Source organism: Crinia signifera, chromosome 7, assembly GCF_055691185.1.
Source record: "Crinia signifera chromosome 7, ASM5569118v1, whole genome shotgun sequence".
NCBI classification, from domain to species: Eukaryota; Metazoa; Chordata; class Amphibia; order Anura; family Myobatrachidae; genus Crinia; species Crinia signifera.
In genome coordinates this window covers 182344140-182369725 of record NC_139223.1, presented here as the reverse complement: position 1 = coordinate 182369725, position 25586 = coordinate 182344140, and the positions used below count along the sequence as shown (strand labels likewise).

General features: G+C 47.1%; 1 protein-coding gene across 1 annotated transcript in view; it reads right to left on the bottom strand.

The window, feature by feature from the left end:
- LOC146021315 (transient receptor potential cation channel subfamily M member 8-like) overlaps positions 1 to 11139 on the bottom strand; it is a gene marked incomplete at its 5' end in the record, with an annotated part of 560542 nt that extends 549403 nt beyond the window's left edge. Inside the window, 2 exons of the mRNA XM_083155109.1 lie at positions 3646 to 3796; positions 11060 to 11139. Of these exons, the coding sequence (XP_083011235.1) occupies positions 3646 to 3796; positions 11060 to 11139 (231 nt within the window). The remainder of the gene's footprint in view (positions 1 to 3645; positions 3797 to 11059) is intronic.
- Between the last annotated feature and the right edge of the window lie 14447 nt (positions 11140 to 25586).

Here is a 25586-nt window from a genome sequence, read left to right as displayed (position 1 = left end):
GCTGGGAATAGAATGCGGACATTGAAAATGGGGATGATTCTGTGGAATTGCATCCAGACGAGGATTATCAATCCTTTGCAAGGAGGATAATTGATGAGAGCAGTCATCCAGTTGCACAGCGAATTACTGATACCATAACAACTATGCTGGTATTAGATGCGGATCCAGTATCCGACATTGATGCAGTGGGTTTTAGAAAGTTGGGTGTATTCTGCTACCTCGGTAGCGGAAAAAATGGGCACTGGTGTGGAATGTTTTCGCCAAGCAGCTACCGTAAGGAGAGAGCAACTCCTTAGAAGAGTTATAGCAAAAGAAAGAGAAAAAGGTAGCGCTACTATACCAATGATTATTATGTAGTTATTTTTCACTCAGTGTGCAATTGGGATACAAAATGTTTTTTCCTAGCCAGAATTACCCCTCCCTTTTGGCACCTAAGTGACACACCTCTGATTGAGCAGCTTACCAACAAAAGTGTTGTACTATACCAATGAGCCTTCAATAAAAAACATTTATTATACACTTAAGAAATAAAACATAAATGGGATATGCATATTGCAAAAAATTCATTGTTTGGTAATTATACCCATATCAGAGAAATCAACAAAGACTGTGACATCCCTAGGAACTTTTCCTTACAGGCGATAATACTAGGAACAGATGATTATTCAGTGATTTGATTGCAGATGTCAGTGGCCCCTTATTGATAATTTTTTTTTTGTAATATGCATATCCCATGTATGTTTTATTTCTTTTTTTTTAACCTTTCTTTTATTTTATTTCTTTTTTATTATATTTAAAAAAAAAAACTTACATACATTTGGATATAGTTGACATTTACATATATGTCTTATATCTCACATATAACATTCCACTTACATACAAACATTTAACATTTACAGGTCCGTAATTAACCAGTCTCAGTTGTTCCCATATCTAGATGCTATTATATCTCAAGGTTTTTGTGCAATTCCCCATCTTGAATCTATTGTTGTATCCCCCAGGTGGTATTTCTTCCTTTTTGACGTATTGCTTCCACAAATGCCATTTTTTAGCTAGCTTACTTTCATATATATCTAATGTTTCCATTCTTTACGCATAATTTTTTTAAACTTATTATTAAGTTTAAATTTGGTGCTTGATTCTGTTTCCAATTTTGGGCTATTGCAGTTTTAACTGCAATATATATATGGTTTAGTATATATGTACCTTTTAGTTTCAGTTCCTTGTTATATATATGAAGTAATACCATCTGGGGGGTCAAATTTATCCTAACACCTATTACTTGCCAAATTAAGTACTCAATTTCATGCCAAAGATCTTTTAATTTATTGCATGGCCAGAAGACATGCAGCAAATCTCCTTTTTCCTCCATACATCTCCAACATATGTTCGATTGTACGGGCCAAAATGTATTAAACATACACATATTTTGCATAAAACAGTCTCATAAACTTTTCAATACAGTATGTGAAGTAGACTTGGACATTTTATGTATTGAATTAAACTATGTTTTATTTCTCAAGTGTATAATAAATGTTTTTTTATTGAAGGCTCATTGGTACTATCCTCCAAACTTTCAAGTGTTCCCTGAAAACTCACCTCTTCAGGCAAGCCTATCATATTTAGTATCACACGCATAACCCTCTGAGGCACTTATGTATTATATAGCTTCCCTTCTGGACTTGTAACTTGGTGGGACTGCTATGCTATTACTGGTGCCTGTCCTTGTGTTTCCCTCCTATATCCCTATAGATTGTAAAGCTTACAAGCTGCAGCAGGGCCCTCTAACCTCCAAGTCTGTCTGTTGTTACCCAGTTTGTTTTTCACTGTCTACTATTGTAAAGCGCAACAGAATCTGCTGCGCTATATAAGAAACTGTAACGGAACCTGCTGCGCTATATAAGAAACTGTAACGGAATCTGCTGCGCTATATAAGACACTGTAACGGAATCTGCTGCGCTATATAAGTAACTGTAACGGAATCTGCTGCGCTATATAAGACACTGTAACGGAATCTGCTGCGCTATATAAGAAACTGTAACGGAACCTGCTGCGCTATATAAGAAACTAATGGAATCTGCTGCGCTATCTAAGAAACTGTAAATAAATAAATAAATATAGTAGCGCTACCTTTTTCTCTTTCTTTTGGTTTTAGAAAGTTTACTGATGTACTGTGTCCCTGGTACCAATCCCATCTAAATTTCACTTATTTAGAAAAGCAATTACCAGTCCTGCTGATGATGATGACGACATCTTGCCTATGTAGAGACAGTTTGTGCATGGCCCATTGCCAGGTTGTTTTGTAGGGGTCCAAACAAACCAATCATTTCAGCCACAAGTGACAGTCCCTGTCACTAAAATTACTGGTTTGTTAAACTGTGCATGTGCTGTTTAATATATATACAACATAAGGGTGACAATCCCATCTTGCGCCTATTTTCTTTACATGGGTCCTTATTCAGATCTAATCGCAGTACAAATTTGTTTGGAAAATGGGCAAAACCATGTGCACTGCAGGTGGGGTAGATGTAACATGTGAAGAGAGAGTTAAATTTGGGTGGGGTGTGTTGAAACTGAAATCTAAATTGCAGTGTAAAAATAATGCAGCCAGTATTTACCCTGCACAGAAACAAAATGACTCACACAAATCTAACTCTCTCTGCACATGTTACATCTGCCCCACCTGCAGTGCACATGGTTTTGCCCATTTTCCAAACAAATTTGTATTGCGATTAGATCTAAATTAAGGCCATGATGTGCTCTTTGTAGCATTTTTTGGCATAAAACATAAAACATTTATAAAACTGATATTCTTTCTGCGGCTACAGTGCCACTTCTAGATATGCCAGCTGTTTGTGCCACCCACTTCTGTCACTTAGTTTGGTCCAACTACCTTGCTGCAACACATTGGTCTAAATTAGATAAAAACAATATTGTGAGCTATGTGGTGTTCAGCATAGTCTGTAATGAGTGGAAATTAATGTGTTGAGGTTAATAATGCTGTAGGTACAAAAACTCCCAATATGTTCTGTTATTTTAGCTGTTTTTATGATTTAATAATTTTTTTATTTTAAATCCAGGTCCAAAACCAAAATCTGCGAGGGTGGATTTGGCAAAACCATTACAGATCTATAACACAAAGAACATTCAGATCCAAAATAAAAAAATAAAAACTGAAAAATGGCTGGGTGCTCACCCCTACTAGTTATCAATTAATATTTGTCAATTAGCTCCCCCAAAACACTGTTTGTGGGGTACCTTCAAATAATAATATTTCATCATTTATATTAACGGAACAGCAGTAGTTAACAGAAATACAGTATCTGCTGCAATCCTCTATTTCCACTCACAAAACAGCCCCAGAGGTCTCCATGGGAGCTGCTTTTTTGCTGAATTTAGCAACAAGCCTGACCCTGGTAATGCTGTCCCCAGATGGTGTTAGCAGTTGTGACCTAGAAACTATTAACAAAGACAACTGTAGAGGGATCCATAGGATCCTTCCCTTGCACTCATCACTAATGCATGAGTGGTCTCACACCCTTTACCATAAGACTGAGCATGTCTATGAGTTACTTTCTTTTTTTTTATTGCCCTAGTTATTATACTGCATTCACTGTCTGATTTATACCGACTGGCAGAACCTACCTTTGCTAATTCCAAAAAAAAACGAATGTACCCATATGCGTTAGTGGGCAGTTCCTTTGTGTGCTTCCTATAGTTCCACTCATCACTCTGGTTGTCCTGTGTTCCATCAATGTGCTGGATCTTGGTGTATCCACACTTGCATATACTGTCCCTGCAATAAGAGGGACACACATTGTCAGCATATACTACCTGCATTATCCAACAGCACCAATTATCTTGACATTCAATTTTAAGTGTTTAGGAATAGCTGTGTATGGAACCTTCTGCAAACCATAGAAGAATAAAATGATACATTAGGATACCTTTGGAATGTCCTCAGATACATTTGTGTACCCTCAGTTCTCATTTTCCAAACAACTGAAGCAATCACCAGGGCTATAACTATGGGTGTGCAAATGGTACCCCACTGGGCCTATGCGGCAGCACCCAGTGGTGCTGTGAGGGGGGTAGCAGGTACTCTTTACCCAATTCCAGGCCTGTTGAAGGGCCCGGGGGTCCTGGGTTTCGTTGCAACACCCCCACTGTAGACAGCAGGGACAGAGAGAGCAGTCTGGCACATATGCTGCGGTGAACAGCACTGGGGATAGAGGTAGCTGCAGAAGCTGTCACTACTCTCTCCCCTTGGTTTGTGTGTGTGTGGGGGGGGGGGGGTGGCATTCGATTGCACCTGCTACTCTCCAGCGCCCACCAGCCCCCATGCAGGCTCGCTCATGTGTGTCATGAATCTGCACACAAATGGGGCTGGCACCATGTCACTGAGTTGTACACACCCCCTCCCCTTACCTGACACCTGTTGGCGCCCCTGATGGCACCGTCACTGCCCCACAGCACCTACAGTACTTTTGGCTTAAATGGTGACCAGATTTAACCTTTTAACCAGTAGAGATGCTGTGGAGCAGCCTGTATTGTCCTAAGGGGAAGCCACCAGGGCCTGGCATGAATCGAGGAAATGGTACTTTTAAAAATGCTAAATATCCCTGATCCTCTGATTGAGCACTGATCATCAGTGCATCCGGTCAGTGGAACAGCGGTTCCGGCAGGTCCGGGAATTGACGTTTTTTTCTAAAGACCCACTGAAATACTGTAGGCAAGCTCCAAGAACTGGGTAGTGCTAGGCACATTTGTTAAGTATAAGCCATGCATGCCGACATTATATGAGGTTAGTAAAAGGCTCTTTTATTATTTAAAAAAAACATATATTTTTTGTGTTTTCAACACATCCTCTCGCATGCGGCAAGATGGGAGAGAAATTATTAGATGGATGCACCATGGAATGATTTCTCTCCCCTTCTGTAATAAAAGTCAGTCCGAACTGACTTTTATTCCGGCCGCAGATTGCTGAAAAGGTCATGTGACGTCAGCCGCCCATCCCCGAGCAGGCATCTCCACGACTGCGTGTGCAGGGGAATACCTAATGTTTTTATGGGGACGCCCAAAAAATGCTAAGCGTTCCCCTGCTGTCGGCCCCTGTTTGCCCCCATTCTGCCCCTCCTGGAGAGAACGGCTAGCCATGTGTGAAACGCCCCCACCATCAAACACGGGGCTGAATCGGCCCCATGATATACAAAGAGTTGTGGGGTACATGCTATAAAGTGGGTGCAGAATGTAATGCACCAAGTGGCAGTTCAGGGTTCCATCCTGTAGTACAGGTTGAATGGTTCATTCAGTTTTGTTTGCCATTTGACTCACTGGTGGCCTCCAGTGGCAGGTCTGTGCCACATCAGCTTAATATTCTGTGAGCAATTATTCACAAGGCTGTGAGGTAATTAGCTTGTTAAGCACAAGTCTGGGAGCTCCCTGGATCTCCAGGTGTAATTAATCACCTGAGCCCTTTATAGGGCAGGCTCTCCTGCAATACTCTGCCAGTGATAGCTTCCTGTTTAGTTCCTGCTTCCGGTGCAGGGAACTTTTGACAGCTCTCAGCCACGCTTCCTGGTCCCTTGCTCCAGTCTCCTGTTTGGATCCCAGGATATATCCTTTGCAGCTCTGCCAAGCTGTTTCTGGTCCCGTGTGGTTTTCAGTTCTTTGGAGTCTCTTGCTAAGGTTCTCTAACAGTCCTGCTGCCCGCCCTGGTTATCAGCTCCCAGACTCTGTTCCAGGTCTATGCCTCTTGGTCCCTTTGTGACCCTGCTGACAGCTCAGGTTCCATCATCTGTCCCAGGTCACGTAAGTGCTCCAGTGGAGCCTGGTGTTTACCTTTATTTGCCGGCAGCCAGTCGGTCAGTGTTACCATCTTTTTGGCTACTAGCCTGTTTGTTTTATTTTGAGGGCACAGGCCTCCACCCCTCCATGGGTCCAGCCTGTCTCCCTCTCTGGTGGTTACCAGTTCCTTATTTCTGTTCTATTTACCCTTCCTTAGTCCTTTGGGGTAGGCAGGGTGTTCCTGTTTATTCTGGTTATTGGTTTTAGGGATTCGCTTCCAGCCCTTGTTACTTTTCCGTGGAGATTCCCCTCAGCTCTCTCTTGTGTCTGCGACTGGGTCGCATTCCTGTCCTTGGCCTGGTGCCGGCAGATAGGGGTCATTACCAGCATAGGCCCATTAGCTAGTCATTCCTCTTGAGCCAACCCTGACGATTGCAAGCTCTTTGTCCCCTCATAGACCTAGCTGCATCGGGGTTGGAGCGGGCATAACTCGCTCCTTCGGACGCGGCGGCAACAGGTGAAGACTAGCATTCGCAGGGGTTTGTCATCTGCCCGAGGTGCTCAACAGAGAGTGTGTAGGGTTCGCCGTGGCCGTCCTAAACAGCGGTCATGGCCACGGGCTCACGCCTGATCTCCAGCTTCCAGCCTCCGGTAGTTACACCCAGCGGCCAGGCGGCATCCGTAACATTATCACTGGCCATACCGATATATGCATGTGTTCACAGTAGTCACAGGGATACATGCATATATACAATTTTGTTTCATGGTATTTTGGATGTTGTGCTTGATTACTGGACCTATAGATTTACCCATATTAAGTTTTTTTTTTTTCTCCCTTAAGTTCCAGTAATTGTCCGTTTCAGGTTTTTGAGCTCACCCAGCTGGTCTGTCTGTCTGTTTTGTGTGATTGCTTATTTCTGCACGGAGTTAAAGATGCAGGCCTTGCAAGCCTCCTTGATTGTCTTAAATACGGCATTTACTGCCTTAAGACCTGAGCAGGTTAAGGGTTTGCAGCAGTCATTCCTGCAATTGCAAGACCTTTTAACCCAAATTTTCCTGGACCTGTCTGAGGTTCTAGGGGCTCAATCAGCTCCTAAGGAAACCCTGACTAAAGAGGGGTTAGTCAGTAACACTTCGGTTCAGAGGGGACATGGAAGTTTTCCACGACCAAGGCTCTCACCTGAGGAGCGGTTAAGGTGTAGAAACTTCAAATTATGTCTCTACTGTGGGGGTTCAGGCCACTTCCTGCTTAATTGCGAATTACGCAGCCCTGGTGGTGGTGCTGGGAAGTATTTTCCTCAACCCAAGTGGAATCAGAAGGTTACATCTGTGCCTGTCTCCACTAAGTCTGAGATGCCTGACCTCACATCCCCTGCACTTAGCACTCCGGCTTACAACTGGGGTCCTAAGACTAGGGCGCCCCTGGTTATGTCACGGAATCTGAAAGGGACGGGGAATCCTCCTGCTAGCATTCTGGAAAGAAAGACGTTGGTTGCTAGTATCCCAGTCAGGGAGATCAATGTTCTTTCAATGCTGGACTTGCTAGATCCAGTAGGGGAATCTCATGTGGTTCCCTCGGAGGGGGTCTCAAGCGGCATAACCCCAGAGGGGGTCTTAGAAGCCGTGATCTCTGAGAGGGTCTTAAGGGGCACAATCCCACAGGAAGTCGTGGAGGCCATTGCTCCCAATAGGGTCCGGAGGGACACGACTCTAAAGAGGAAGTCTCAGGCAATAGACTGTAGTGACATCCTCCCCGAAGTTGAGATTCCCGGGGATGCCTCCGAGACTGTGGGTCTAGGAATAATACGTAATATCCTGGTTCCTATGGGCGAATCCGATGCCGTGAGTCCATCAAGTGAGAGTGGGGCTTGGGGCTTTATTGGGCAACTCTGTAGCTCGAGGTCAGCTGAGCAAATTCTATGCCCAAGGCACGTCGGACGAGTCCAATAATACTCCTGACGCTCCATACTTCGACGGAGATTTGACCCAGCTGCACTCTATTGCTCGTAAATTCCTCTCCCAGATGGATTCCACACCAAATATGAAAATAACCCCTACTTCTGCTGTCCATTATCTTCTGTCGTGCTTTAGAGGTAGAGCTTTAGAGTTGGTTAAACCTCTCATGGAGGCTAATGATCCCATCCTAAGGGATCTTCCTGTTTTTCTAAAAACCGTACGAAAAGTGTTCGTCCCAAAGGCCGTAGCCCCGAGTGGGCTCCCAAAGGCCGTAGCCCCAAGTGGGGGCCCAAAGGTCGTAGCCCCGAGTGGGGGCCCAAAGGCCGTAGCCCCGAGTGGGGGCCCTAAAGTCTGTTTCGCCCCAGAAGGTGACTCTGTCTCTCTGGTCCCAGAAGGGGACTCTGTCAGTCCGGTCCCTGAGTTGGGGCTCAGTCCATCTAGCCTCAAGTGGTATCATAGAAGCTGTGTCCCCGGAAGGGGTGGCCATATCCTCGTCTGAGGTCCCAAAGACCACAGCCTCAGCAAGGGTCTTGAGGGCCGCAAACCCGGTGATCGTTTCGGTCTTGCCAGCTTCTCGGGAGGCTTCAGAAATCTTAATCCCCAAGGTTGTTGTTCCCATAGAGAATTCCTGTCCTGAGGTCCGAGAGGAGGACGTTTCCACGCAGTGAAAACCAATCTCCCTTGCGGGGGTCACTGGAGAAGACCGCTGGGCAGTTATACTCTGCGCCCTCACTTCGGAGTCTCCGCTAAACCCACCGCCCAAGATATATGCAGAGACCTTATATTCAGCCTGCCAAGTTCCTGGGGCCTCCAGCCCAGTCTCCACCAGAGCAAGACCCTGAGGTGGGTCCTCAAATCCCGCCTGCCGTGACATTAAGAAGTTCAGTCCCAAAAAGAAGGTTGGGGTTTCACCAGCTCTTGGAAACGTGGTGCCCAGCATAAGCCAGGGGCTTAAGGACCTGGCTTCTGAAGACTCACAGTCTCTGTTTGTTCATTCTTCTGCCTCATCACTTGGTCCGGAATCCAGGAGTTTAGCTATTGGTTTTGCCTCACTGACTCCTGCCAAAAAATTTTTGGACACATCTGGTATCTTTAATTTTGAGTCTGGGGAATCCAATAAAGGTTCTGCCTATGGCCAATTAAGACCTTCTTCCCTTTCTGAGATTCCATCTGTTAAAAAGACTCTCAGGATCTCCTCAGATCGAAACTTCAACTCTGTTTCTGATTTAGTAACCCATAGCTGTGATTTGATAGAAGGTACCATCAGATCTGATAATGTGTGGGGCCTAAAGGTGCCCACAGACGCTACAATTATCGAATGCGTTTTGTACTTTTTATGCACAAATTGCATCTTATGTACAATTATTGGATGGTGTTTATGGGCTTGTGCGATGCGATGCACGTTCCCGGGAGCCCGATATTGTATGTCTAAAAAAGTATGTGCTGCACGTACTTTTTAGACTACATCTGAAATTTAACATTACAAACATGGGCTCATCACATTGCATCGAATGCATCCAAGTGCACATTGCATCGCAAGCTGGAAGAAAAATTGTATAGAACCATTGTACAGACAAAAACGCATAGCACAGGGCAATTGTAGCGTCTGTGGGCACCTTTAGACTGCTGATTATATCAAAATCTAGGAAAAAGAAAAAGAAGAAGCATTAATCTTTTTCCGCTTCCCTGGATCATCTTGTTTGTCTTTCTGGTTGTGCCCTGTGGTCACCCTCTAGGGGGGGCACTGAGACAAGCCGTGGTTTCGGCTTGTGTTTGGTTTTTTGTTCATCCCTTCTCCAAAATCCAGATGATCATTGTTCTTGGATGTCTGGAATTTTGGGGTCTGTTTGGGGACGCCCAAAAAATGCTAAGCATTCCCCTGCTGTCGGCCCCTGTCTGCCCCCATTCTGCCCCTACTGGAAAGAACGGCTAGCCATGTGTGAAACGCCCCTACCATCAAACACGGGGCTGAATCGGCCCCATGATATACAAAGAGTTGTGATGTACATGCTATAAAGTGGGTGCAGAATGTAATGCACCAAGGGGCAGTTCCGGGTTCCATCCTGTAGTACTATGTATCACTGTGTGTAAGTATTGTTGTCAGGAACCAGGTTGAATGGTTCATTCAGTTTTGTTTGGCATTTGACTCACTGGTGGCCTCCAGTGGCAGGTCTGTGCCACATCAGCTTAATATTCTGTGAGCAATTATTCACAAGGCTGTGAGGTAATTAGCTCGTTAAGCACAAGCCTGGGAGCTCCATGGATCTTCAGGTGTAATTAATCACCTGAGCCATTTATAGGGCAGGCTCTCCTGCAATACTCTGCCAGTGATCGCTTCCTGTTTAGTTCCTGCTTCCTGTGCAGGGAACTTCTGACAGCTCTCAGCCACGCTTCCTGGTCCCTTGCTCCAGTCTCCTGTTTGGATCCCAGGATATATCCTTTGCAGCTCTGCTAAGCTGTTTCTGGTCCCCGGTGGTTTTCAGTTCCTTGGAGTCTCTTGCTAAGGTTCTCTAACAGTCCTGCTGCCTGCCCTGGTTATCAGCTCCCAGACTCTGTTCCAGGTCTGTGCCTCTTGGTCCCTTCATGACCCTGCTGACAGCTCAGGTTCCATCATCTGTCCCAGGTCATGTAAGTGCTCCAGTGGAGCCTGGTGTTTACCTTTATTTGCTGGCAGCCAGCCGGCCAGTGTTACCATCTTTTTGGCTACTAGCCTGTTTGTTTTATTTTGAGGGCACGGGCCTCCACCCCTCCGTGGGTCCAGCCTGTCTCCCTCTCTGGTGGTTACCAGTTCCTTATTTCTGTTCTATTTACCCTTCCTTAGTCCTTTGGGGTAGGCAGGGTGTTCCTGTTTATTCTGGTTATTGGTTTTAGGGATTCGCTTCCAGCCCTTGTTACTTTTCCGTGGAGATTCCCCTCAGCTCTCTCTTGTGTCTGCGACTGGGTCGCATTCCTGTCCTTGGCCTGGTGCCGGCAGATAGGGGTCATTACCAGCATAGGCCCATTAGCTAGTCATTCCTCTTGAGCCAACCCTGACGATTGCAAGCTCTTTGTCCCCTCATAGACCTAGCTGCATCGGGGTTGGAGCGGGCATAACTCGCTTCTTCAGACGCGGCGGCAACAGGGGAAGACTAGCATTCGCAGGGGTTTGTCATCTGCCCGAGGTGCTCAACAGAGAGAGTGTAGGGTTCGCCGTGGCCGTCCTAAACAGCGGTCACGGCCATGGCTCACGCCTGATCTCCAGCTTCCAGCCTCCGGTAGTTACACCCAGCGCCCAGGCGGCATCCGTAACAATTGTGCCCTGCAGCCTGATACTTACTGTGACTTTGGATCTTGGGTGTACATCACGCACTCTCTCTTCTTAAAGTTTTCTGCAATGAATTTGTTGACACCCTGTAAGTGAGGAGATTAGTGTTTAACATCAAACAGTGGAACCATCTCTTGTATGAATTAGCTGGGAGGCACTTACTCTGTGATCTAGAGGTAAATCAATGTCGATTGGTATACTATAGTAGAATTGCTTGGAGCTGTCCGTCACCTCACTACTGTGGCTCTCCATTTTGTCCCATGATCTAAGGGGATGAGAAAGTTAATAGCTCAGGCAGAGTTCTGTTGACATCTAGTATATGAACAGTATATCTGATTTCCATCTCAGACGCATATGTAGTACATATAATATTTACCAGCTGTTAAACATCGTCACACACTTTATAGATACCTACGGGCCTAATTCAGAGTTGTACACAAACCTGATTCTTTTGCAGTTGAGCAATTATCGTTAGTCTGTACAAGTGTCTGATTTGCTGCTCAGAACTTTGATAAACAGCCGACATGCTGGTGGGTGTCTCAATACAAATCTAGGCGCAACAGAAACATTTGCATATTTTTACATAGTCGCTGTGTTACTAATTAGCAGCAGTGAATGCGTTTACGTATATCTCTGAATTAGGCATGGATAACTTAAGGACTGCAGTATACATCTGATGTATAAAATATACATAAGATATAACCAGCATTCTACATACTTGGTCTGGGCTGCAGATGATTCTACCCTCTGTCCTAGATTGATTTGATATTGTCATAGGTAACCAGCATTCTACATACTTGGTCTGGGCTGCAGATTATTCTACCCTCTGTCCTAGATTGATTTGATATTGTCATAGGTAACCAGCATTCTCCATACTTGGTCTGGCTGGGCTGCAGATTATTCTACCCTCTGTCCTAGATTTATTTGATATTGTCATAGGTAACCAGCATTCTACATACTTGGTCTGGACTGCAGATTATTACACCCTCTGTAATGGCACATGCTACCTTGGAATGCGTGGATGTTTATGTAAGCCACTTTTATTACCATTCATTGTAGTAGGGGGGTTGGGATTGGGTGGGAAGAGTCCAATTAATGAGTGCACATGCATTTAAAGATCAGTACATAGGCTGTGTGCATGGTTTAGCTGTGTGCATAATAGTTTTGTGTGCATCATTTTTAAAGTGAGGCATAATTTAAATATAACTGTAGCGTTATACTGGCGTTACACTGAAGTGAAACAGAAGGACAGAAAACAACAACTGAGAAAACCAAAGACTGCTTTGAGTGAGTTCAATTCATTCTCACAACATACTACTCCTGGCTACTTAATCTGGCTATTCATCCGTGATATCACCATCTCTACATCTGCAAACAACTTTTACTATCACTGTTAATGCTTGTATTTGCACTGTCAGTTTTAAAAATGCCCAGCTGTACCTCTAATGACTTCACCTCTCCTGCTCTTCCATTGATAGTAGAGGCCAAATGTAATAGGGTGAGAATTTCAGAAAGTGTTTTTTAAAGCAGCAATCAATTACACTGCAAAACCAGGTTGATTTTTCCATGTAATTGATTGCTGCTTTAAAAAACATGGGAAAACTCTCCTAAAATCTCTCACTTTCTGAAACTCTCACCCTATTACATTTGGCCCAAGGTGTCCCCCAAAATTTTATTCTTGGCCCACTTCTTTGATAACACTGAAATCTACCTCTCCTTTCCTGATCTCTCTCCCTCTATCCTCACTCATATCTCCAACTGTCTCTCTGCTGTCTACTCTTGGATTACCCAGCGCTTCTTTAGACTTAAAATATCAAGGACTAAGCTGACCTCTTCCCACCCTCTTGCATAAAACCTGACCATCTCTCATCCTAACCTACTGTTTATGCTCACCTCCATCCCTTCTGTGTCACCTCTGTCTGTCTAACCCTCCCCTTTAGAATGTAAGCTCTCACGAGCAGGGCCCTCTCTCCTTATGTGCCTTTCTTAGAATATATAAACCACTTCCACCCTGATGATTGCTTCAGTGTCCTGTCCCCTGATGCATTTATCCGTATTAACCATGTACTTGTCCTAAACTGTCTTGTGCTGTAATTCGTTATGTGTTTTTGCTCATAAATATGCTTTGTAAAGCGCTGCGTAATATGTATGCACTATATAAGAAACTGTTAATAAATAAATAAGATATGATAAGTATCACATAGACAAGATAAAAGTACAAGCAGCACCTTAAGTCAGGTCAAATACAAGGTTTGTAGCTGGCAGAATACAGCAAACAGCATCAGTTTGTTACCAACGGGTGACCAATGTGCCTCAGTCTCATTGTCCCTCTGCTGCTCACTCGCCAAGGAGGATTTTACAGTCACATAACTTGGGCATCCCACAGATCTTAGTTACTGGGACTGATCTGCTTATGTCTGCCCACAAATGCCATGCCAGCTTATAACCTCCTGAAGCAGTGGAAGGTCCCCGCCTAAAATAGATATCTATTTACAGTGTTACACATATTATATATATACTAGGTGATTCATCGCGCTCTACGGGCGTTCTTCACACGGGCGTAAGGGGCTGCGCCCCTTTAATTTGTGAACTTTTGTATTGTGAGAATTATGGGTAGAACATTGATAGTGTGGAGGGTATAGTTACGTGGGTGGTGGGGGGGGGGTGTGCGTGCGTGCGTGCTGTTTAGGTGTGTGTGTGCAATAGTATAGTAGGGTGTTTTTGAGTCAGCGGTCCCCCACTGGCTGAGGTCACGACACAGGAAAACAGGAGGCAAGGCAGTGATAGAGGTCTGTGGGCATATGGGGGACTAAAGAGAAGGGTGGGGGACACTGTGCAGCTTCTGCCAGTGGGTGAGGGTCCAGCGTGGCAGCACAGGAGTACAGGACGGTGGCCCTGAGTCAGTGTGTCCTCCCACTGGGAGGCCGTAAGGGTGCATGATAGCAGAAGGCTGGGCGGTAAAGCATGATAGGGGAATGTGGACAACACAGGGTGAGCGGGTCCCCACTGGTGGAAGTTACGGGGCCTGAAAACAGGAGGCAGGGCAGTGATAGGGGTGTGTGGGCATGAAGGGTAGTAAAGGTTTTTGGCTTTTGCAGAGTAGGGATGGCCATTGGTGCAGACTCTGGTGGCATTGATGGCTATTTTGCACCCTGCCATCGATAGTAGTGAAATATTACTTCGATAACCATCGATTGTTGTAGCTATCGATGGTCATCCATTATATCTGACTGAATAGGCTGTGGGTCAATCAGAACTCGGTGGCGGGACTTCCGTGTGGGGGGGGTGGAGCTATGCTCTGTGTCCCGGCTCCTTAAAAAAATGTGAAACTTGATTGGTTCTCCTTTGCCATCGATATAGGGAAACCATCTGGTCCTCCCACATCGATGGCAAAAGAATTCAACATCGTCCATAAACCATCGATGATTTGAAATCATTGATAGCCGATGGGCATCTCTAGAACTGGAGGAGGGTGGGGGACAGTATGCAGCTCCCAGCAGTGGGTGAGCGTCTCCTCCCACTGGGAGGGAGTGAGCGTGCATGAGAGCAGGAGGCTGTATAATAGTGGTATGTGGGCAAGACATTGATAAAAGTTGTGGCGCTGGTGCAGAGGACCGTGGGGACACTTCTGGCAGTGGGAGAACATGCAGCGCAGCAGCTAGGGCTGGATTTCCTACCTAGGGGCGGCACCTGCTTGTCGGTACAGGATCCCCCATTCTCACGGGAGTCTGTGAAATGCGGTAGTGGGGTCGCGGGAGGAAGGGGGGCGCGGGGTTCCGTGAATCTAGGGAGGGGGGGTTGTGAAGCGTGGGAGGGGGAAGCCGCGAATTGCGTGAGGGGGGCGCTGGGGGTGCTGTGAATCACGGGAGGGTGCCGTGAATCGCGAGGGGGTGCCGTGAATTGCAGGAGGGGGGGTTGCGGGGGGCCGCCAATCGCGGGAGGGTGCCGTGAATTGTGGGAGGGGGGGTCGCGGGGAGACGCGAATCGTGAGGGGGGGAGCCGCGGGGGTACGGTGGGGGAAGACCTGCCGCTCACCTGGTGGCTGTGGAGTAATGGTGGATGGTGGGCGTGTACTGTAGCCCTGGGTGGGCGGGGGGAGGTGATGTCAAGGGGGTGGGGGTGTGTATTACACTGCTAGAATGCTGGGTGGGAACGTTATACACAGAGGGGATAAGTGACAGATCTGGCTAAAAATGGTGTGGAATGCCAAGCACTCTCCTAATTACAAGTCCAAAGGATGCACCCTGGATTATAATTGGATACACTCACACCGCGTGTCTCCTTTGTCTGGCACCCCGTAATACTATAAGTAAAGTGTGAGTGCAGTCTACACTTGGAACTAGATAGATCAGGGGTGGCCAACCCACCTGAGACGAAGAGCCCAAAATTTTTTTCTGTTAAGACAAAGAGCCGCAACCATTCAAAATGGGCGTGGCCTAGCTCCCAGAAAGCCACGCCCCATTTATAAATGGGTTGTGGCCTATATACAGATCAAGCCAGTTTCATCTATACGGCCAGAGCACCATATCCTTCTGTCTAGGTGCGCCGATTGATGAGAATGGGATGCGTGTGCATGGGAGACAATTGAACGTCCCCTTCTCAGCAAACGGCGCGTCAAGATGGAAAGATGTGGTGCACCGGCCGGATAGATAAAATTGGCTCCATCTGTATGTATGTGTGTGTGTATATGTATGGGGGTGAGTTAACAGGGGGCATGGTAAGAGAGGCTGAGGTGACAGGGGATGTAATGACAGGGTCAAAGGGTCTGGTGTCAGTGATGGAGGAAGGTGAGAGAGGGTGAGGTAACAGGTGATAAGACAGTGGGTGAGGTACTGTAGCAGGGGATAAGATGACAGGGGGTGAGGTACTGTAGCAGGGGATAAGATGACAGGGGGTGAGGTACTGTAGCAGGGGATAAGATGACAGTGGGTGAGGTACTGTAGCAGGGGATAAGATGACAGGGGGTGAGGTACTGTAGCAGGGGATAAGATGACAGGGGGTGAGGTACTGTAGCAGGGGATAAGATGACAGGGGGTGAGGTACTGTAGCAGGGGATAAGATGACAGGGGGTGAGGTAGCAGGGGATAAGATGACAGGGGGTGAGGTACTGTAGCAGGGGATAAGATGACAGGGGGTGAGGTACTGTAGCAGGGGATGAGATGACAGGGGGTGAGGTACTGTAGCAGGGGAGAAGATGACAGGGGGTGAGGTAGCAGGGGATAAGATGACAGGGGGTGAGGTAGCAGGGGATACGATGACAGGGGGTGAGGTAGCAGGGGATAAGATGACAGGGGGTGAGGTAGCAGGGGATACGATGACAGGGGGTGAGGTACTGTAGCAGGGGATACGATGACAGGGGGTGAGGTACTGTAGCAGGGGAGAAGATGACAGGGGGTGAGGTAGCAGGGGATAAGATGACAGGGGGTGAGGTAGCAGGGGATACGATGACAGGGGGTGAGGTACTGTAGCAGGGGAGAAGATGACAGGGGGTGAGGTAGCAGGGGATAAGATGACAGGGAGAGAGAGGGAGTGCAATGAGAAGTAGGAGAAGACCCTAGTCTTGTTCTTACCAGAAATCTCTCCCGCTGTTGCTGCAGTGAAGGGTATCTGTGCCAGTAGCGTCTGGATCCCTGCTCCCGCTTTAGCCGCTGGGTCCCTATCCAGCTCCTGCTGCCACTGTTGTGAACTGTCTTTGAGGACACAGCCACCAAATCTGTTCCAGCAGTCACTGGGTGCCCGGCGACAGAGGAGAGGAGAACCGCACTGCAGGGGCCCAGGCTACAGTGGGGATGACAGCCAGGAACACCCCCACACGGGTGCCAGCAGGGGAACATTAAAAGGACCAACAGCGCTGGAGATGCTGCTGCTGTCTCTGGCGTCCTCCTAGCGTGAGAGCGCATGCGCCAGATCAGCGCTGCCGGTCCGCGGCTACATAAGGAGTAATCCGGTGCATGCGCTCTGGTGGTAGGAGGAAGCTAGTAGCAGCAGCAGCGGCTTCAGCACCAATAATACTCACTTATGTGGCCGCAAAAAAAGCGGAGAAGAGCCGCATGCGGCTCGCGAGCCGCGGGTTGGCCACCGCTGAGATAGATAGATAGATCCACAAAAAATAAGAATGGCACTCACCAGGGCTTCATGATCTTGCAAATTAGGATACTTTAATCCATCAAAATAGAAACTACAGACAGGTCAGGTCGACGTTTTGGCCACAAAATGTGGCCTTACTCATGACCACAACAAATAGACAGACCAACAGAGCCTTAACCACAGGGCCACCTCTTATTCCCAAAAAAGGGACTTCCCACCGGTGACCTAACCAATCAGCAAATGGTATATTTAGATCAATCATATAGCCGATACAACAACTAATCAGTTTTACTTACAAAACGCAATTATTCACTCATCCACGAGTTCTGGGCACATCACCCGGATATGCCACTTACGGGATGCGGTTGAACAACAGGATGCGCGTCATTTTGTGTTTCAACACTCAGCGCTACTGCGCCGGCTAGCAGTGCATATTCACTAGGTCCCGGCCTCATATTGCCGGAAACGTCACTTCTGGGACGCATATCACTACCCCGGATGTGTACCTAAGCGTTCCATTTAACTCCTCCTGTACTTCCTTTACTGAGTTGTGCTCCACCACGCTATGGGGGTTATTCTAATCCACTCTTTCTGACAAAATCCTTCTTAGATGGACAAAACCATGTGCACTGCAGGTGGGGCCAGATGTAAAATGTGCAGAGGTAATTAGATTTGGGTGAGTTATTTTGTTTCTGTGCAGGGTAAATACTGGCTGCATTATTTTACACTGCAATATAGATCTCACTTTGAAGTAAAACCCCACCCAAATCTAATTATCTCTGCACAAGTAACATCTGCCCCACCTGCAGTGCACATGGGGCCTTATTCTGGTCGGTGCGTACTTTCCCGAATTCTTACGGAGCGGTCCACACGCCTCGCTGTGCGGCCATCGTCCTTAGAAACGCCCACCGAGCCTCCGCATTCGGACGGACTCGCTCTTTAAGAACAGGGCGTGTTTACGGACGACATACAAACCATGCGTGTGCGGTGGACACACTCAGATTCTGCACGGTCTTACAGCGTATGCATGGTGTTACCGCGTCAGAACGGACGGGAAGCTGGCCGTACGCACCGATGCGGTGTATTTACGCACAAATCACCACCACTCACAAATCAATCACATGACACACTTAGGCAATTAGACAACCTCATTGAAAAGGGATTTATTTTCCGGGGCATCTATTATTAATCTAATTGATAATGAAACACTTAAAAACCACTTTACATTAACCCTCACATCATGCTAAGTTCACCACATTCTTTATGGCCCTTTGAAGCCCATGTGCTATGTATGCATATTACATCATCTACTTCTTCACATTCAAACTCACACATACACATCCACACACTTACATACATGTTAACATTACCCTTCACTTTCAATCATTAATATGCAATAAAAACATCTATCTTCTGTATATACCTTTTGCACCTTACATAAATATACATCACTATTTATACTTATTTACTTATTGTATTATTTTACTGTATAAGTATAAATATAACACACAGACCACTTCTAACTTTAACGTGCAAATTTATTTACATAAACAAAAAAAACAAAACACAACTATTTACAGCAGGAGGTCACACAGGTCCTGAACGTGTGCTGCCATTCTGAGGAGGTCCTGTCGCAGCCTCATGAGGGCCCCCTCACACCCTCTGCTTCTTCTGGGTCATCTGTGTGCATGTTAAAGGGGGTTAAACATTAATTATGCTACTCAGGTACATCTTGTACAGTCACTCCTAAGTACCTACAGCATGAGAAATTATACATATAAACAATTACATACTGTAGCCAATACTGTCTCCAAAGGCAGAAAATATATGATGCTGCCACACACACACACACACACTGGCGTACACAACAGATTATGTGACTCATAAACTTGACACTGTATCTATCAAAAACACAACTACACTTGAGCCTCACTGACACTTCTCCTTGCAAAACTCTCACCAATCTACTAGAAACCTACACCCACTACAACATGCCACATTTAGCCATACATATATACCTGCATGTCACTGCTTAATACCTAAACTGCATGATAGATAGAGAGAGATAGAATAGATACCACATTAAAAGGCTAGCCTAGTCCCTCTACCCATTATTTCATGTTTCCTTGTCACATTTCCATATAGGTGAAACTGCACCACTAATCCGCTTCCATACACCAAACAATTTTTAAGGTCAATACATACTACATAATACCTTTACAAAATACATGGCAACAACACGGGCCCACTGGCTAGAGGGGGGCCCCGCGGAACTGGCCACTTGGGACTCCAGTATAAATCAGGGCTGCCCATATTCCATTGATGTTGTATTTTTGATTCTATACAAAGACCCTCCATAAATCACCTACATAAGCATCCAGATTGCAAGTTTACAGCATGGCCCTATAAGGCCAAAGTGTGTCTGTTTTTGACCATTTGTTTGGACTACTCTTTACAATATTACAGCAAAATTTAATCAGCTGTGTGACATAACAAACTGTACCTGTCAGTAATGATGCATTACGTCTACTTACCCCTGCCAGGCACCTCCACCATCTCTTCTCCCTCCACATTGGGAGGCGGTGTGTAATCTGGGAGGGGTAGGGCAAGGTCCTCCTCCTGTTGGTGCAGGGGGGGGGGGGGAGTTAGACAGAGGAGGTTGGTGAGTGGGTAGGGGGAGGTATGTGTGTAGGGGTGGTGGAGGTGAGGTATTCCACCTCAAGGTGGCCCTCAACCTCCTCCTCCATCTCCACATTACCGGCCTCCTCCACCTCCACCTGGCCCTCCACCACCTGTTCCTCCTCCTCGGCCTGCTCCTGTTCCTCCTGGCCCTGCTCCTGTTCCTCCTGGGCCTGCTGACGGGCCCGTCTGGCTCTCTCCCGCGCTGTGGATAAAATTTGAAAAATGCTTGTGTCATTGTACAATCAGTTTTATAAGCTTATGACATATTATGTACATATTACTGCATGTGAAATAGGAATGATCACACATAAAGTAGATGCAATTTTTCCATAATCTGTTTGGCTACACACCCTGGGTGCCACAGGACAATTGCAGGGCTGACTTGGGTTGTTGGGACAGGATTAAATGATATCGGTAATGTGCAATGTTAATGTCAAAAGTCGTGCTATTGGCTTCCAATAATAACATATGTGGCCAACCAGTTGCAAATCCTGTCCGTCACCACATCACTGTCACATATAAACACAAGGTTTTCACGTTGTACATTTGTGACAAGGTATCCAGAATAACAATTAGATCTAGGGGTGGCTAGAAACCATTTTTATGCTCTAGGGTGCCATCTGTGTAAGCAGTTTGGTTACCTCTGGTATATGCCATTTCTAATTCAACAACACCCACTAAACACCATGTAATGTCAATTGAAAAATATATGACAATGATTTAAATCCCTGGTAATGATGTATGCATTGAAAAACTTACCCCGCTCAATCCGCTGCCTCAGCCGTTGGAGGAGGTCTGGCTGCCGCCTCCGCAGGTCTGACCATCTCCTTTCTAATTGGGCGACCATCCTCCGCACTTGTGTGCAGGCGAATATGCGCCGCCGGGCAGCAGTGTACGCCCGGCGTTTTTGGGCATTAGTGATGAATGGGCCCGCACGCCCAAGCCTCCACTCCATCACCCGCACCAGCACCAGGAGCTCTGCAGTGGTGAAGGGTGTAGCTCTTCCTGATGCAGGCATTTTGGCAATGGCGCAGGACAAATACTCATGTTGGCTGTTAAGTGTAGTATTTGGTATAAACTTTATTAATAAGTTTGACATGAACATTGTGTATGTGGGCAACAGTCTGCGAAAATGTCGCATCGCCATACACCCCTTGCCATAGGTTTCCATCGCTGACCTTGCCTTCGCCACACATACAAAGCAGACATGGTGAAAGAATTCTGTGATGCAAATAACTCATCAATCATGTGTGTCTTCAACAGGTGAAATTGGTTTCTTCAAAATACAGTTAAAGTAAGGCACTACATTATACAGGCTTATTGGTCTTAAGCAATACAACAGTAACATACAAAAGAGTTCTATACCTTTTCACATTATTATGCCATGGTGGCTAACCTGACACCATGACATGCTGCACTTACCTTATACAGGGGAACACTATAGGTGTGTTATAAAATGTGGCTAGCATCAAGGCAATCCTTATTGCCATATCACATGTGATTTGGATGCAAGCAGTGATGAGTAATGCATGAGGTGTGGCCTGGATTCACATATGGAATGGGTTAGTTTAATTTGTTGTACATAGCAAGCTAGTGCATAGTACAAATGAGCATTAACATATAAGATTGGATGTTTGGCCAAAGTTGTAGGTGGTGTATGGAGTCAAAATCTGAAAAAAAGGCCTAAATCACACTTGGAATGGACGCCTGGTTTTGTAAATATGATGACCTGCTGGTATGGGCGTGGCGTAAGCGCCGCACAAACAACACGGTATATGTCGCCGTACGGAATGCTGGGGCTGATGTACGCCAATGAAAAAATGTGTATATATAGGTGTGCAAGGTCAAACAGTTAGTGCTGCCAACATGAGAAAGGGAAGTGGGTGATTGCACTAATTAATGATAAACAAAAAAATAATAAAGGATAATCTCCAACTCCAAATATGTGTGACTGGGGTGCTGATGATCAGGGTCCCATTAGACCCTGATCATCAGCACCCCAGTCACACATATTTGGAGTTGGAGATTATCCTTTGCCTTATTTGGGACGCTCGCACACAACTACAAGTGGACTGGCCCTTCTCACCACTATCCGTGGCAAAGTTACCATCTTGGAGGCACGCCACCTCCTAATAGAGGCCCGGACATAACCTGTGGATACTAAGTGGCAACAGCACTGGAGTGTTTCCCAACTGCCTGGATTACAAATCTTTCCAGGACCCTCCATTAAACATCTGGGATAATTCCCTAAATGGACTGGCATACTCCTCTCCTAACAAGGGTGACTATTGATTCAGTGTCCATCTTTTACAATTTTTATTCCCTGCTTCAGAACTTCCTTTTTATGTATATATAATTTCTTATACTATTTTAGATGTTACAATTAAATAAGAGGAATTTGGTACCTACCGGTAATTCCATTTCTCTGAATCCGCAGGGGACACTGGCGAGCTACATTGGGTATTAGAGCTGGGTTTGCTGGGAGCTGGCACACTATAACTTTAAGAAGTTGGCTCCTCCCCTCTAATGCCCCACAATCCCCAGTTAGGAAAATTGTAAGTGAGAGGAGAAGACACCAGGAAACATAAAAAACTCAAACATAACATTAACACTCAGCTACCACTCATAACCGGAAGAGTATACTGAGGAGAAACAGGTGAAACAAGCAGGTGACACGAGTAGGGCGGGAGGCCAGTGTCCCCTGCGGATTCAGAGAAATGGAATTACCGGTAGGTACCAAATTCCTCTTTTCTCTTTCATCCAGCAGGGGACACTGGCGAGCTACATTGGGGAGGTTCCAAAGATTCCCCCTAGGGCGGGAGAACTCGTGGAATCCTGCAGCACTAGACGCCCAAAATCAGCCGAGGCTGAAGCAAAAGTGTCGAACCTGTAAAACTTTATAAAAGTATTAACGGAAGACCATGTGGCGGCCTTACAAAGCTGATCCACTGAAGCCCCACGTCTGGCCGCCCAAGAAGCGCCCACCGCTCTCGTGGAGTGGGCTTTAACTGACGGCGGAGGCTTTCCAAGAGACACATATGCTTGGTGAATGGTTAATCTGATCCAACGGGCTATGGACTGCTTGGACGCAGGCCATCCCCGTCTCCGAGCGTCATATAAAACAAAGAGATTGTCTGTCTTTCTAAGTCTCTTTGTCCTGCTGACATAGATTTTAAGAGCCCTTACCACATCAAGGGTGGAAGGCCCCTGAGCCGAGTCCTGCAATGATGGAATAACTATAGGCTGGTTGATGTGGAAAGACGAGACGACCTTGGGTAAGAAGGATGCCTGCGTGCGGAGCTTCGCTCTGTCTCCATGGAACACCAGGAATGGAGATTTGCAGGATAAGGCCCCAAGTTCGGAGACTCTCCTAGCTGAAGCCAACGCCACTAGGAGGACGGTTTTCCAGGTTAGGAATTTGATATCCACAGATTCCAGAGGCTCAAATGTGGAAGACTGCAGGAATTGAAGAACCACATTAAGATCCCATGGGGGAGTAGGTGGTATGAAGGGTGGTTGGAGTCGAGCCACCCCCTGAAAGAAAGTCTGAATGTCCGGCATCAAAGCCAATTTCTTTTGGAACAGAATTGACAAAGCAGATACTTGTACCTTTAATGATGCAAGCCGAAGGCCTGCTTCCAAACCTGACTGCAAGAATCGGAGCAGTCGAGGTAACCTAAAGGATTTAAAAGAACATCCGCGGGACACACACCAACGCTGGTAGGCCCTCCATATCCGGTGATAATGGGCCACAGAGGTAGGCTTTCTAGCCCTGAGCATGGTGGGGATGACAGAGGACGGAATTCCCATCTGCCTAAGGACCTCGGTCTCAACAGCCACGCCGTCAAACGGAGTGGCCTGAGGCCTTGGTGGAAGAACGGCCCCTGCTGCAGAAGGTCCGGCCTGTCCGGGAGAGTCCAGGGGTCGTCCGCCAGAAGGTTCTGGAGGTCCGAGAACCAACTCCGGCGAGGCCAATACGGAGCTATCATGATGGCCTGAACCCTTTCTCTTCGAACCTTCTTCAGAACTTTTCCGATGAGAGGAAGCGGAGGGAAGAGATACACTAATTGGAATGGCCATGGGATCTCCAGGGCATCCACTGCGTACGCTCCTGCGTCCCTTGACCTGGCGACGTACAGAGGAAGTTGATGGTTTTGGCGAGACGCCATGAGGTCTATCTGTGGCGTGCCCCACCGGCGTGTGATCTGGTGAAAGACATCTGGGTGCAGAGCCCATTCCCCTGGATGGTAGTGATGTCTGCTTAGAAAGTCTGCCTCCCAGTTTTCTACCCCTGGGAGGAAGACCGCCGATAGAATCACGTTTCGCTGTTCTGCCCATCGTAGAATCTTGTGAACTTCCCGCATGGCTCGTTTGCTTTTTGTTCCCCCCGGTCTGTTGACATAAGCGACCGCGGTCGCATTGTCCGACTGCACCTTCACTGGTCGGTTTGACAGGAGGTCCTCTGCTGCACTCAGGCCGTTGAAAATGGCTCTTAGTTCCAGAACGTTGATTGTTAACGCTGCTTCCCAGGGGGTCCACAGACCCTGGAGGCGACGAGACAGAACCACCGCGCCCCAGCCCGTGAGGCTGGCGTCTGTGGTCAATATTGTCCAATCCCACACCGCGAAGCGGCGACCCTGAGCCAGACTCTGCCTCTGGAGCCACCAGGCAAGGGACAACCTTGTGGCCCTGGAGAGCCGCACTGTCCGATGGATGTATAGATGCGACCCGGACCACTGGCTCAACAGGTCCAACTGTAGTGGGCGAGAGTGGAACCTTCCGAACTGCAATGCTGGGAAGGCTGCCCCCATCTTCCCCAAGAGCCGGATGCACAACAGGATCTGGACCCTGTTGTGATGTAGCACTAGCCGCCCCAGGGCTATGATTGCCTCTATCTTGTCTTCTGGCAGAAAAATCCGCTGCTCCTGGGTGTCCAGAATTAGGCCCAAAAACTGGAGCCGTTGTGTGGGAGGTAGGGCTGATTTCTTGTAATTGATAATCCAGCCGTGATGGACCAGACAGCCGATGGTTGTTTGAACCTGATCCCTCAGAGTGTTCACCGATGGCCCTTTGATCAATAGATCGTCGAGGTAAGGCACCAAGGTCAGGCCCTGAAGCCGAAGGTGAGCCATGAGAACTGACAAGAGTTTGGTGAACACTCTGGGGGCAGAGGACAATCCAAACGGGGGAGCCCGGAATTGGAAGTGTTCTGACCCCACCGCAAATCTGAGGAAGATCTGATGGGGTGGCCAAATGGAGACATGAAGGTAGGCATCCTTTATGTCTACCGATGCCAGAAATTCCTGAGATTCGAGGGAGGCAATCACAGAATGGATGGACTCCATTTTGAATTTCTGGTACTGGACAAACAGATTTAGGGATTTTAAATTGAGGATGGGCCTTGCAGACCCGTCCGGTTTTGGGACGAGAAAGACGTTGGAGTAGAACCCCCGTCCTCTTTCCTCCACCGGAACGGGTACTATCACTTGTGCCCGCAGAAGTTTTTGAATGGCTTGCTGGGGCATCATTCTTTCCTCTGGAATTTGAGGAATATTGGTCCTGATGAACCTGGAAGGAGGTCTGCCGACAAATTGTAACCGGTAGCCTTCTGATATGAGAAGGCGCACCCAAGGATCCGTTGTTGTTGCGAACCACTGATCCTTGAAAAGTAGCAGCCTTGCGCCGACCTGAGCCTCCTGTGCTGCATGTGGTGGGTAGTCATGCGGCAGGCTTATCCTGGGGCTTGGGCAGTGGGGTGCGAGTGGAAGAC